Raw genomic sequence first — 15,099 nt, forward strand, 5'->3', positions numbered from 1 at the left:
TTCTAGCTCTTCAGTCGCAGCTCTACAACCGGTGTCATTTACAGGACAACATAATATGCATCACCATCATTGTCATCTATATGCACATGCATTCCAATTAAAGGGGTTAGACTTAATTAATAGAGCAACCTGAATATCCGTGCATGTTAACAATAGCTACGCCTACGTGTCTGCAAAGCAACGCGTGTAGTAACTGGCAGTACTTTACCTACCTGCACCAGACGAATTCGAGACATAGCAGGTCTGTATCTGTTCTGAAGCAACCAGACTGGACTCTTCTGCCGATAAAACACTGTGGGACTGAAGCTCTCTATCTCTCTCTCTCTGCACTGATCATGAGGTGCCCCCTTCTTCTCCTCTTCCTCACTGCATTCTGAAAGCGGGTCACACTCACTGCAGTGCCCCTGATTCTGAGCCACAATTCTTACGCGTCGGGAGGGTGTTTTTAGTCAATGTAACACCGATTAATAATGGCATTTTCTGATGGAGAATATACAAGTGCTTATGGGGGAAATATAGGCATTTTAGGAGAGATTGTCGCCTGAAAAGCTAACATAAATGTTCCACATTTATGTGAAGTGGAATGTTTTTCTAATTCTCTTAATGAAAACTGTAAAGAGACAGGTCAAACTTCACATAATTAGTACAGCTGCGTCGTGCCGGTCACACCAGTGATGGAAAGTCCATCACTGGACCGCTGCAGTCGTACAAAGATCGTGATCTGCTGCCACCGTGTGGCCTATTTTTGGTACTGCGCATGCACCATACTTATTACAATTAAATTGTATTTGAAAAAATACAAAAGTAGCCTACACCATGAACCTAGTGATGTAGCCTACACAAACAATGAATTTAACCCCGTTTTTTTCTCAAATTTAACCACTGTTCCAAACACGCTTGGTACAATTAGGCCTATGTATATAGGTAGGCCTAAGTGTAGGCTTATAGGCTATACGAATATGTTTAATAAGCACAATTGAAAAATAAGGCCATAAAATACATGCGCCTTGAAACCTAAAGGGAATACTATACAGGATTAAAACAGAAACGAATTAAATAAAAACAGAAATGGAGAAATAAAAAAATAGCTGATTAATGATAAGTAAATTAATGCATTTATTCTGTGTTAAGATAAATTTTGAATATATTTTAAATAAAATAAAAATTACAATGATCACAACTTTTTTTTAAGCAAAACTGAATACAATTTGAAAATATTAATATTAAATATCATCAAAAGTTCTAAATTATATTGAAATAATGAAAGCAAACACATGTATGGAAAAATACTAAATTGTAAAATACGGCAGTAGTTTTTTTGTATTCTTTTTTTGTATGTTTAATAGTGAAAAAAAAGTGAACGTAATGAAAAATGTAGTCAAAGAAGTTCAAAACATCCGCTCTGCTCTAGCGTCACTTCCTGTATTTAAAAATGGCGAACAGCAATACAAGAGTCGGTGAATTGAGTGAGTTTCGGAGCCTTTCAGCCTGATTATCTGCTGCTGCTGGGACCTGAAACGACTTCTGATACGGCGATAGGAACCATATTGATCTGTTGGAGACTCGACAAGTAAATCCCGATTGTTTTTATTCTCTCGTACGGATACAGGATTAAAAAAGGAAACATAAAATACGCCGCAGCACAGCCTTGAAGTGTTTTGTTCATACATGGCTGCCTTTTCCCCTGGGCAACGAAAACGTTTACCGATAAAAAGGAGAACATTTTAAGACAGCCACTTGTTAGCCAACATGCATACTAACTGATACACTAAGAAGCCAGCTAGCACTTGCTAAAATATAAGCCTTAAATTGCTTAAATCTAAACTTAAACGTTCGTTGTTCATGGCTTTGGAGCAGGAATTGGCATTAGTATGAGTTGAAATGGATTACATTGTTCGATAACTGGCATTCACATTTCTGACAGCTTAATATGCCTACTACATTATTACTACCTGCATTAGTCTCCTGATACACAATATGACAAGAAGCCCCTGTGGTGCAAAGGGGGGTTGGAGTTCATATTAATTGGGATACATTGTTTCCCGTCTGGGGGGCTCCAAAGGGTCCCCAGATAAAGGGCCCATAGGATTAAAGCAAGGGAAATCTATTGTACAAAACTATTGAGTTAATTTTTTCTGAACAGTGGCGATCAGATGTCTGAAACCACATTGAAAATCCCTAATAGTTTCACGTTAACTTGGAAATACTACTTAAACTTAAAGAATAATACAGTTTGAGGATTAAAAAATATTAAGACTAGTGGTCTCAGACTTTTGGACCCAACTGTACTGTATAACCACATTTACTTCTTCAGGTCTGTTCAAATCCAATCCAATCAAATGATAATCGGACAAGGAAAAAAATTATTTCTGAGATTGAACTTCTCACATCTGACTCATGTAGGAAGGCGAAAGGTTAAGGTGCTTACTTTTCTCTAACCACAGTATATAAAGGAAATGTTGGTGTCAGTCAATAGGTTAAAAAACAATTATACTAATTATATATCAGTATAATTGTATATTTTTTCATATGTTTCTACCATAGATAGTAAATAATAGGTTTCTACACTGAGCCTTACAATGGACAGATTTATTTTAGATTTGAAAGTTTCAGTTTTGCGTTAAACAATTACTTTTTAACTCTAAGAAAATGAAAATATCTTTCATATAGTGATTGCTGCTGATGTAAACTTAAATGAATTTAAAGTCAAACTTTTTTTGTAATTAACTCCTCATGTAGAGTTCAACCATGAGTAGCCGAAGGAAGAGGGCCCCTCCTGTGAGGGTGGATGAAGAAGACAAGAAGAAGCTGAACTGGAACATGATAGAGGATCGTCAGAATGAAGTGATCCAGGCAGATGACCAAACTCCGACTGGCTCCATTGTTTCCCTTGTCCCAACCCCCAGCAGCTCCTTTCTCCCGACCCCAGAGAACGTCCCTTTAGCTGCCTGCACCGGCTCTGTCCCGTTAACGGAGGAGATCCCTGGTACATCATCAGACAGCACTTCTACCTCTGCCTCCCTGGCCCTCGCAGTGGAGCCAGCCCTGAAACTAGGCCACATCTGGAAGGCTCTTATCGGGGAGTTCAGCGTTCGGCCAGCCTGGATCCCATCCGACTGTGAACAGAGAGCGTTCGTGCTCCACAGGATGGGTGAGCAGCTGTGCATGAGCTACAGCAGCTGTGATCAGGGTGAGGGCTCGGTGCCGGGGCAGTGGAAGTGTGATGGGGACACATGCACGGTGGAGTGCAGCCTCAGAGTGATCCAACCGGAAGACCTCGACTGGTTACAGAAGAGAAGGGTGGTTCAGCTTTGTCACCAGTCAACGGAGGGGGCAGTGAAGGTATGAATGTGTTATCTGCTTCGTATGTTGGGATGCTTAAAAGTTAAAGTTCTATCAAAATGTTGAATATATGGAATTTTGTTCTATCAATTGTTGTTTTGTTTGCGTCTGGCAGGTGGGGATTTACTTCCTTGAAACTGGGCTTGGGATGCCCGAGTTCCTCAGCGAGGGAAATTCTCGAATGAAGAAAGCAAATCAGCTAATGCAGAAGCTAATGGAGTATTTCTATGATTTTATAATCCCCGGTAAGTGTCTGGTCCTAATGTCTTATGCATTCTGTGATCCATGTTGTAGTGTAGTAATAATAATACTTCATCAAGATCTGTATTATTCCATGTAGAACATGTAGAAAATGAGGAGGAGGAATGTGACACCGACCTGGAGAGGCAGAATGTGGAGGAGCTTTATGATTACGTGAGACACATGCACCTGAGACAGAGCCCGGAGGTGACCTATGACGTCCAGCACAAAGCCCTTATCCCTGTTCTCAGACCCTATCAGAGCCAGGCCGTCAACTGGATGCTGCAGAAAGAGAAATGCAAGAACACTTCACCTAAAGGTGCTCACTTTTGTACATCACTCCCCTTATATCCTGCTGCACATCATCGTCAAAATCATTTTTCTTTTTTCCTTGTGAGATGTAAAACTTTTTTTAAATGCAGAATGATGCTGCTTTGAGTTACTGTTACCAACCTTATTTATAGCTATGTAATTGACATTGTCAAAATATCTCAATTCTTTGCAGAACAAACAATGCATTTCCTCTGGCGGGAGTTGATCACTTTGTGTGGCAAGAAGTTGTTCTACAACCCCTTTACCGGCTGGTGAGAACTTAATCCTTTGTTCAACAATCATTTTTTTGTTTTGTTTTTGTGATACCTGAAAGCATTTCTTTTTTCTTTTTCAGCTTAATTCGAGAATTTCCCCTGGCGGGCGTGCAGTGGCCTGGTGGGATCTTGGCTGATGAAATGGGGCTGGGTAAGACAGTGGAAGTTCTGGCTCTCATCCTGTTCCACCCCAGACAGAACCTTGAGCAGGAAGCCCTCACTCTACCTGTGGTAAGGATCAGTATCCAGCTATAGTCAAAAATACCCGATTTCACTTCCCTTCTTTTCTCGTTACAGCTACACTATTGGATGATTTTTTTATCAGTCTTAAGAATCTTTATGTAATGTAGGATGTAGGTTTTTTAATCTACAGTTCTATTTATTCCAATATTTTCTGTGTAGAAGCTAATCAGCTACATTGTGCGTGAATGTGTTAAATTATTTATCTACTATTTTGTTGTTGCAGGGGAAATCGGTGAATTATTACGTACCTCCTCCTCCCCTGGAAAGAAAGAAAGTCATCCACTGCAAGTCTGAAGCTCAGCCCAAAATAAAAATATCCTACCCAAGTATGTCACACACACACACACACACACACACACACACACACCACCACTTTTATTGCGACCACAGTTGTTGATTCAGATGCTTTACATTATTTGTGTGCAGCCGTGCGCGTCATGCTCCTCACTGCAATCAAAGAGATGAGATCGGGTAAAGGAGCCTCCGTCAATGCTATCTTCACCTACATCCGTGTCACCTACGGTTATGACCTTTTAAAGAACCGCAACCACATGAAGAAGACGCTGGTGAAGCTGATAGATGAAGGCCTGGTCGACCGGGTGAAAGGTCGAGGCTTGGCCGGGTCGTTTAAACTCGGGAAGAAGTACAAAGAAACCAAGAAGACATTAGCAGGAGCATCCAAGTCGGTAAGGACAATTAGCTTCAAACGTGAATGTTTTAGGCCCCAACTTGTACCGCATTGTATTATTTAAAGCTATAGGGAGTTAATTTCATGATAGTAAGCAACTGAAAAGAGTAAGACATTTATCAATCCAAATGAAAGATATTGTCAATTAAGTTTGATAAACTTTTACATAATGTTGGTTAAGATGAGGCGGGCTATACTCTGGTTCTTATTACACAATCAGTATTTGGAACCAATCACTGAGGTTCTCTACCCGAAAGTTCTATAAACACAATGACTGTTGGAGACCATTAGATATGGCCACGCCCACACAGTCCAGTAAAGCGGTGTAGTGTAGACGGTAAACAGGGGTCTTTTTAACTAAGTTTTATAATATTTACTATTATTTTCATTCAGATTGTTGTACAATCTTATTGAGACACCCAACTTTGATATCATTTATTGATTTTACTATTTCAGACTAGGTTTCCAGAGGCTTTAACTTTTTTCTGTTCTCCTTTTTTTCTTAGACTTCCAAAAGCACAGAGAGCACGCCCAGGAAAATGTTTCAGAGACGAGCAAAAGAGAAGGCGGAGGCAGCTCTGCAAAACTCTCTCACAGATGATGAAAGGGATCTTACATCCGACTGTCTGGTGGCAGAGGAAAACGACACAAAGTCGGAATGGGATGAAAGTTTGAACGAATCAGCAGATCAGTCAGTTCTCGATGCGACTACGGCAACCTCACAGACGTCTGGGGATAAGAGTAAATCAAATACGAAGGACGAACCCGGGATGGATGATACACCTGAAGAAAGGGAAACCCCAGAAACCCCAACTAGAGCATCCGTCGTGCCTTTCAACACCGCTGACTACCGCTTCGAGTGCATCTGTGGTGAGCTGGGCATTGTTGACTACAAGGCCCGTGTCCAGTGTATGAACTGCCAGCTGTGGCAGCACGCACACTGTGTCAACTACAAAGAAGAAAGCCTTGAAACCACACCGTTCTACTGCCCTCACTGCCTGGTAGCCATGAAGCCTGTCTCCACCGGTGCCACCCTCATCATCTCACCCAGCTCCATCTGCCACCAATGGGTAGAGGAGATCAACCGCCACATCAGGTCCTCCTCGCTGAGAGTGCTGGTGAGAGAAAGGAGATGGATATATTAGAGTCTTTTGGTGGATTTTTTTATTTTTTATCCACAAAGGTAGAAATGTCACACAAAACCAGCTCCGTAATTTAAAATAGACACGCATTGACGAATGTTGGGATGTTGTTTTTCCTCTAATGGGCTCCAACTTGGTCATTTTCATGCTGTGGATTTAATATTGAAGTAGACCCAACTCACTCGATTTCCCCTCTGACGCCACCAGTAGGTCAAGTTTTTCCCTATCCTGTGAAATATTTCAAGATCTACCAGTCAAAACTTTCATCATATATAATACTTTTGTTAAGGGCCAAATAAGTGCAAAACTACATCAGCAAAACTGTGTCTTAAATCTGAACAAAGATAAACAAGCATGTTCAAGCCAAATATGTTGCTCTTTTAATCATAAAGTGTGGGTAGCAATGCTTTGTAAAAGTGTTCAGTATTTGACACTCTGGAGAGGGATTACAAATCAAAGATTAAAAAGGTGTGTTAGTAGGCACCATAAAAACACAGCTAATCATTTTCAACTTTACTTTTGCTAATCCTGATATGTGTTGAGATTACAGTCACACATTAAGAGATAACATTATTTGCATGCAAGCTCTTTATCTCAAGTGTTAGCTTTACATGATGAAGGCAAATTAAATGTGACGCTCTGCAGCAGATTTATTCTTTAGTAACTCATTTTCACATCCTCTTATGTCAAAATTGTGGTTTTCTGTTTGAATTTTCTTCTACTTAACAAAAAGCACACACTGTCAAAACGGTTGAATTTAAGGTAGTTTGCTGATCAATATGATTTTCTTCACATTAGGTTTATCAGGGTGTGAAGAAGCATGGGTTCATCCAGCCTCATATCCTGGCCCAGCAGGATGTGGTCATCACTACGTATGATGTGCTGCGCTCAGAGCTCAACTACGTCGACATCCCACACAGCAACAGCAAAGACGGACGGCGCTTCAGGAACCAGAAGCGTTACATGGCCGTACCCAGTCCCCTGGTGGCTGTGGAGTGGTGGCGCATCTGTCTGGACGAGGCTCAGATGGTTGAATGTCCCACTGCCAAGGTGAGTTGAGGGAAGATCAGTTACTCAATCAGTTAGGGCCATTAAAGGGTAATACAGCATTTTGGGGTTTACGCACCGGTCATTTTTGTGTTTTCTATAATACCATATTGAACTTGACCACACTTATGGGACTGTGTGAATATAATCTAATGTATTCATAGGTTGCATGAGAGATGTGCGACTGTGTTTAATATTGGGTTTTATTTCAGTTCCTCTTATTGAAACTTTTAATGATGTCCCCCCTCATTTTACATCCAGGCAGCAGAAATGGCTCTACGTCTGGCATCGGTTAACCGCTGGTGCGTCAGTGGCACTCCTGTCCAGAGAGGCTTAGAAGGTAATACCAGAACAAATCATTACATAGCAAAAAGAAAAACTCAAGTGCTGTATTAAGACCATCCATTCAGTCATTTTTCTCTTAAGACTTTCAACAACGTTCCAAAACTCTCAAAACCTGCCTAAGAACACAAACTGAGTCTCTACACTGATGTTGTTTTTCTGTACAGATCTATATGGCCTTGTACTGTTCCTGGGAGTTGACCCGTACTGGGTGAAATACTGGTGGGACCAGCTGCTTTATCGCCCTTATCGCCGTGGAAACACAGAGCCGCTCTACTATATGGTCGCTCAAATATTGTGGCGATCGGCTAAAAAAGACGTTATCGATCAGGTAGGACAAAGTAAACATAATGTTTTTACAAGAATCTCTGATGGCCATTTAAAAAGACATTAGACAAAGACATTATAATTTGTAGTTAAGGTTTGTTTTAAACGATCTTGTCTTTGTTTTTGCAGATCCAGATTCCCCCTCAGACGGAGGAGGTGCACTGGCTGCGCTTCTCCCCAGTAGAGGGACACTTCTACCACCGGCAGCATGAGGTCTGCTCCCAGGACCTGCTGCTCAAACTCAGGAAGATCTCTGACTGGAGCCTGAAGCTGGGCAGCCTGGACCGTCGCACCGTGCACACCATCCTCTACCCTCTGCTGAGGCTACGCCAGGCCTGCTGCCATCCACAGGCGGTGAGGGGGGAGTTCCTGCCTCTGCAGAAAAGGTAGACAGACAGACACTTGGCATTGTGTTCTCAAGGAGCTCATAGGCGAGAGGAGAGGGCTTTTATGTCAAGGCAGCTGTGTCGGTTAATTAACAATCCCGCCCGGCTAAAAAGAGTATCGCAGCATTAGTAGCCGTAATAGACCGCAGCAACCTTTTTGTCAATTACATAGTGTGCATTTGTTGTTTATTTAAAGATGACCCATTCGGTGTAATTTGCATTGGAGGGTTTTTTTTTCATTGAGTGGGGCTTGTCTGTGCCGTTCCCCAGCACCATGACGATGGAGGAGCTCCTGAAGTCTCTGCAGAAGAAATGTCGAGTGGAGTGTGAAGAAGCCCACAGACAATTGGTGTGCGCACTCAACGGCCTGGCTGGAATCCACATCATCAGAGGTATTAATCCCCACCTCTGTTCCTGTGCTCCGTCTGCTCTCGCTTTCCCATGGGAATCAGTTCAAACAAAACACGAGCCATGATCTCAGCTTTGTATCGAGAGGTTTTTGTTGCTGCAGGTCTCACCAATGCTATATGTATATGTGTGTATATATTGTGGTGTGGTGGTTTGTATTACGCGTCTCATTAACTCAACATTAGACAGAGGTATTGTGTCACTAATAGTCCCCGTTTCCATTTCCCTTCCGCAGATGAGTTCTTAGAGGCAACAGAGATGTATAGAGAAGTGCTTCGTTCATCAGAGGAGCACAAAGGCCGACTGAAAACAGATTCATTACAGGTAAAAGGCCTCATCGTATTCATGTCGCTTTCGTATGTCTGTGATTAACATATGAAGGGTTTCATTTCTGAACCTAAACAGCCTTCATCACTCAATAGACATCTAGTAGAATGACTGACAGCATTACATTTAAACAATACCAATAGGTTTTAAATACAGTTCCTTTTGAGGTCTTTAAATGTATCATAATGGAGAGTTTCTATGTTGTGAGTTTTTATAAAAAAATCTAATTACCTGTTTCAATTTTACTATTGTGGTGAACCAGAGGCTTCATGCGACCCACAATTTGATGGAGCTGCTGAGTGCAAAGCATCCTGGGATACCTCCTACGCTGAGAGATGACCGACTGAGTGAGGAGGTCAGAACACGTTCATTCCAATAAGAATTCGAAACTTGTTAGTTTTGTTAATACATTTCTTATTTATTTATTTTTTGTAAGAAAAATGCCATTGTAGGCTGCTCTTATCGTTGTCCTTGTCTCTACAGGCAGAGCAGCTGCGTCAGCACTACATGACCAAATACGACTCGGAGGTTGCAGACGCCCTTCAGGGTCTCCAGCCGGTGCTGCAGAACATCAAGGAGCTGAAACGCAAAGTGAGAACTTTGAAATTAAACTGATATTTATAAAGATCAAACTGTGCATGATCATTTAAACATATAGAAAGAGAAAGGGATCAAAAATAAATACAAAACCTAACACAATTCATTTTATTTTCTGAAGGTCAAGCTTAATTCTCCGTGGTGGCTGGACGTCATCCAGAAAGCCATCCGAAGCTCCAACGACGACGATCTGGTGTCGCGCGTCAAGAATGAGCTGACGTGCAGCTACAAGCAACAGGCCAACAAGCTCTCCATGGCAGACAAGTACGCCATTCATTTATTTAGATTAAAAAAGGGTTATGGCAAATCCCTTACACAAAGGTGCTAAAAGATAAATGGGTGTATCCCACAGGTTCCGTGATGGCTGTGGTCTGCAGTTCCTACTCGCAACGCAAATGCAAGATTTGATGAAATCCCAGAAGACGGTGCAAGACGCTGTGAAGAGCCTCGAAGGCCCGGCGTCGCAGAAAGTGATCGATGAGGTCACCATTTGTCACCTCAGGCCTATGAGACTGCCCCTCAATAAGTAAGGCATCAGCAGTTTTTGGCTTTTTTTCAGGAACATGACCCCCTATTTTTCCCATGAAAAATACACAAATTTAAAAGCCTTGCAAACATGAAAATGTGCCTTTATTATCACTAATACTCCCCTCTTATTTCTTCCATCTTTTAGTTGTGTGTTTTGCAAAGCAGATGAGCTTTTCACAGATTATGAGTCCAAGCTGTTTTCTCACACGTAAGCAGAGAGACCTGTCAGAGTATCAATCAAACTGTTTGCAAACTAAATAGTTGATTAATAAGGAATATATTATTCCGACAGGGTGAAGGGTCAAACGGCCATCTTTGAAGAAATGATCGAAGATGAAGACGGCATGGTGGACGACCGTCTCCCCACCACCAGCAGAGGTCTGTGGGCAGCTAGCGAGACGGAGCGCACTCTGAAGGCCATCTTGTCTTTTGCCAAAGTGAAACGCATGGACCCAGAGCTGGTGGAGGAGGGCAACACCTTCATGGAACTGTTTGAGAACTGGAAGAAAGAGTACAAGGTTTGTAGTACACACACACACACACACACACACACACACACACACACACACACACACACATACACAAACTCACTTAATTTTCCAGCAATTAAAAAAGCTGCACAATGCTCCTCTTTTGCATTAAAAATGATGACTGTGGAAGACAATAACTTATTTTTGTTGAGACAAAATACACATCCCTTTTTAAATGCGAATATGAACAATAAGAGAAACAGACCAGAATGAAAGCGTCATCTCTCCCGTAGGTGCTGCACGAGTACTGGATGGTGCTGAGGAATCACGTGTCGGCCATTGATGAGCTGGGTATGGCCACAGAGAGACTACGTGTGCGTCTGCCCGATGAACCTAAGCCCAAACTGCTGCACATCATTGAACCACATGAGGTGAGTTGAAGACGACAAACCATGTTACTGCACCAAGTTCATGTCAGTCTGTCCTGTTTTAAAAGGTTCTTCAAATAAAAAATAATAGCTTTTAGAGTTTTGTTTGGGGCAATTTTGATGATTAATAATTATTATAATAATAAGCTTTATTTGTAAAGCACCATTCATACAAGAAATGTAGCTCAAAGTGCTTTACAATGATATTGTAATGTGATTAAGTTGATTGTTTCAAAATGACCTGCATTGTCATGTATGTAACAAATTGGGTTGACTAATCACCTAAGAAAGTGAACTTCCTTTGACATTTTCTAAAAAATCAGAACGTAAACATGATAACTTAAATAAGAAACTATTGAGAAAAAGCCATATTTCGACCCTGCAGACCCACCAAAGCTCAAGTGGCACCTCTGACCCACTTTATGGGCACAATTCTTCTGTTTTTGTCGGTGCATATTCCAAGGTTTCCAAGGATTTAATATACTGCCTAAACTATTTTTATTGCATTCCTGCCCTCTTTGCTTTTAGGTGGAGCAGAACAGAGTCAAGCTTTTGAACGACCAGGCAGTGGCCAAGTCTCAACTCCAAAAGAAGCTCGGCCAGTTTCTCTATCTCTCAAATCTGGAGAAGGTCATTTTACATTTGATGGCGACTACAAAGTGCATTCATTCTTCTTCCCCATCTCATTCAGAGGCGTTTATCTCAAACTGTGTGATGCAATCTCACTCCAAATAACATACATTCCTTTGTTCCAGTCCCAGGACAAGTCTACTGGAGGGCTGAACCCAGAGCCATGTCCCATCTGTGCACGGCCCCTAGGACAGGAGGTGAGCTTTAGATGTTGTTCCTTAAAGGTGGAGTCAGCAATTCTGGAGGACGCTTGTTGATAAAATCAGTGAATATCTCGTCATGGTCCACTACCTGTCCATACTGTGTCTGCGCTGGGGGAAAAAATAAATTGTTATTACAAAGCCTAGGCTCTGTAAACGGGTATTGAAACCAGGGGGGCCAACCATAGCTAGCAACATACCCATTTACAGAGCCTAGGCTGTGTATTAAAATTGGATTTTTTTCCAGTGCACACACAGTATGGACAGGTAATGGATGGTGAGGAGATATTCACTGATTTTGACTAAAAGGGATTTTGACAACAAGCATTCTCCAGAATCACTGACCCCACCGTTAAGTCTAATGCAGATATAGTTAACCACTTTTCCAGCAAAAAATCCCGAGCACTGTATTCTTCTTTTGCTATCTTCAACTCACCTCTCTCCCTCCTTTCCAGTGGGCAGTACTGATCTGCGGCCACTGCTTCTGCAACGAGTGCATTGCGATCATTCTGGAGCAGTACAGCACAGGCTCGAGGCGGCGTGCCATCAAATGCGCCATATGCAGACAGACCACGTCCCACACTGAGATCTCCTATGTGTTCACCGCAGAGTCGTCCAGCCAGGACCAGGAAATACCGGTCAAGGTCAGCCAACAACATTCTTTTCTTGTAATGAATGGTATTGTAATTTAACACAGCTTTTGTTAAGGCCTTACTATCTGTAATTAACGCCATAGCTTGATTTTCCACTTCCTGTGTTTGACAGGGAAGCCACTCTACCAAAGTGGAGGCGGTGGTGAGAACACTGAAGCAGATTCAAGTGACCTACCCCGGGGCAAAGTGCCTCGTCTTCTCCACGGTAACTGTAAAAAAAAATCTCCCTGGGCTCTGAGATATTGATTTATTTAGATGATATCGAGTCTAAATCTGGTCCAATGTTTTCCTTTTCAGTGGCTGAACGTCCTTGACATCATTGCGAAGGCCTTGTTTGACAACAACATGGAGTTCTCTCAAATCAATGGCATTCACAAATTCCAGGTTTGAATTTTCTGCTAGATGTGCTCACCACGCTAAACCCCATTACTTCAACAAGGAGGGTTTACCGCTCAAGGACAGTTAACTTATCATAGGAAACTTCCCTATATATTACTCAAAGTGTTTAGATTTTATTACAAACTAAGAATGATTGAGTTTGAACTGGTCACCATGTATTGAGAAACAAAACAAAACATACAGAAGGTTTGTAGGGTAAACACTCAAATCTGCTTCCATATTGATTAAACCATAATTACACAGCTATAAAAAAGATTGATGGTGTGCTTGTAACTAGTGCATTGACTCCAATTTTTCCAGGAGAACCTTTGCTCCTTCAAATACGAGGAAAAGATCAACATCCTCCTGCTTCCCCTCCACACCGGCTCCAATGGTCTGAACATCATTGAAGCCACTCACGTTCTGCTGGTGGAGCCCATCCTCAACCCGGCGCATGAACTCCAGGCCATCGGCAGAGTGCACCGGATCGGCCAGACCAAGTAAGAAACAGAAAGGTTCAGTCTGTTAGTGGAAACCTGTATGTTAACCAAGACATGAGAATATGGATGTGTCGATGTTTCCACCTTTACACATTGAAAGTAATATTAGTAAGTAATTTGTTTTTGCTTTGGAGGTTGTATGACAAATTGTTGAGGTAAAAATGGTTCACACCTTCTCCACCTGTGGTTAAAATGTAACCTGGTGGGGTCCATAAGCGGCAGTCATGGCTGTTTTCTATTCAGTGTATAGTATATAAAAGAAATGCCTTCACTATTTCGTACATGTTTTGAATTATTTTGTTGTTTTTGTTTTCTTTTGTCCACCAGGCCAACATTTGTTCACAGGTTCTTAATCAAATCCACTATTGAGGAGAGAATGCAGGCAATGCTGAAGACGGCTGAGAAAAGGTGTGAGCCACAGAATACAGTCAAATATTAATTTTATGTATTTAAAACCCATTGAAATCAGTTCTGATAAAAGCTTTTGTTGTTGTTGTTCTAGTCACACAGGCACAACCATGAAGCACTCGGAGGCTGCAGTACTGACAGTAGCCGACCTGGCTGATCTATTTACTGAAGACACAGAACATCTGGAGTGAGTCTGGACACACTGGGAGGAGGGGGAAACCTGCTGAAGCTCACAGGCAAAAACAGCTCACTCTTTACACAATGATCATGGATGAACACCGATTTTGCACATTCCTTTTTTTTATACAATTATGCTAAAGTTATCGAATGCATTTCCAAAAAGATATTTTAGCCGGTCTCTGATGACAGAATACTACATGTTTCCTAACTATATTTAATTTTAAATATTTGGAGTATTTGTGTACTTGGATCAATTTTTGTCATAATTGTAACTGACTGGCACAGTACCTACGTCTTCAACTACATGTTTGATGATCACATTTGACTACACTGTACAATATCGTTGCTTGTGTTGATATAATATTGAGCATATGCATTTATATACAACTACAATGTTAGTTAAAACAGTAGAACATGGAGGAATTCAGATGCTAGGATCCCATCAGTGTGATTGAGATATTCTCCCAACTTTTAGGAAATAAACAACTTTTTTCAAAGTAGGGGCATTCACTCTGTTATGACCAACTCTTTTTGTCCAGTACTTTTTATTACGGATTATTTCTGTGTCGTAAAAGTGGAAGCAGGAAGGAAGCCATTGACCTTTTTACAGGAGCAGAACTGAGAGATTTTTCTTCTACCAGACAATCTTCTTCAAGCCATTTGTCTGTTTAAAACAATGCGGCACAATTCGGCCTTAACACTTGCGCCTGCCTTATTTGCAAGACAAAAAAACACAACATCCAGCGTCTTGGAAACTGATCTTGTAAATTCATCTCATAAAAGTCGGAAAGTGTGAAGAGGTTTTCCGCCTCATAGCGCCAATTATCTCATCGTTTTCTCGTGCAACCGCTGACAAATTGACTGGACACGTGTAACAGATATACAGCTTTTATATTACATCCTCCTGCTTCAAATGTCCTTTTAAATATGATGAAAATAATCTTTTCTTTGTTGTCTTTGCATACCTGAGTATTTTATGGTCTATTCCACCACACACATACAACCTCAGGTCTTTGGCATCGTGGCTACAATTGCCCTTGACTGGTAA

The 15,099-nt window shown here is 41.5% G+C and overlaps 1 protein-coding gene across 1 annotated transcript; it reads left to right on the forward strand.

The window, feature by feature from the left end:
* Positions 1-1,436: 1,436 nt before the first annotated feature.
* shprh (SNF2 histone linker PHD RING helicase) lies at positions 1,437-14,488 on the forward strand. Its single transcript, XM_080041804.1, has 30 exons — positions 1,437-1,570; positions 2,740-3,342; positions 3,458-3,587; positions 3,683-3,901; positions 4,088-4,166; positions 4,250-4,400; positions 4,636-4,738; positions 4,839-5,098; positions 5,607-6,218; positions 7,041-7,292; positions 7,551-7,629; positions 7,799-7,962; positions 8,088-8,344; positions 8,615-8,736; positions 8,988-9,076; positions 9,342-9,434; positions 9,563-9,670; positions 9,798-9,940; positions 10,029-10,202; positions 10,350-10,412; positions 10,497-10,722; positions 10,968-11,105; positions 11,631-11,732; positions 11,858-11,929; positions 12,388-12,576; positions 12,698-12,790; positions 12,883-12,969; positions 13,285-13,463; positions 13,791-13,871; positions 13,966-14,488. Exons 2-30 carry the CDS (start codon positions 2,749-2,751, stop codon positions 14,060-14,062), a joined length of 4,956 nt encoding a protein of 1,651 aa, XP_079897930.1. The 5' UTR covers positions 1,437-1,570; positions 2,740-2,748; the 3' UTR covers positions 14,063-14,488.
* Positions 14,489-15,099: the final 611 nt, after the last annotated feature.

Source organism: Ammodytes marinus (assembly GCF_949987685.1).
Source record: "Ammodytes marinus genome assembly, chromosome: 15".
In the NCBI taxonomy this organism is placed as follows: Eukaryota; Metazoa; Chordata; class Actinopteri; order Uranoscopiformes; family Ammodytidae; genus Ammodytes; species Ammodytes marinus.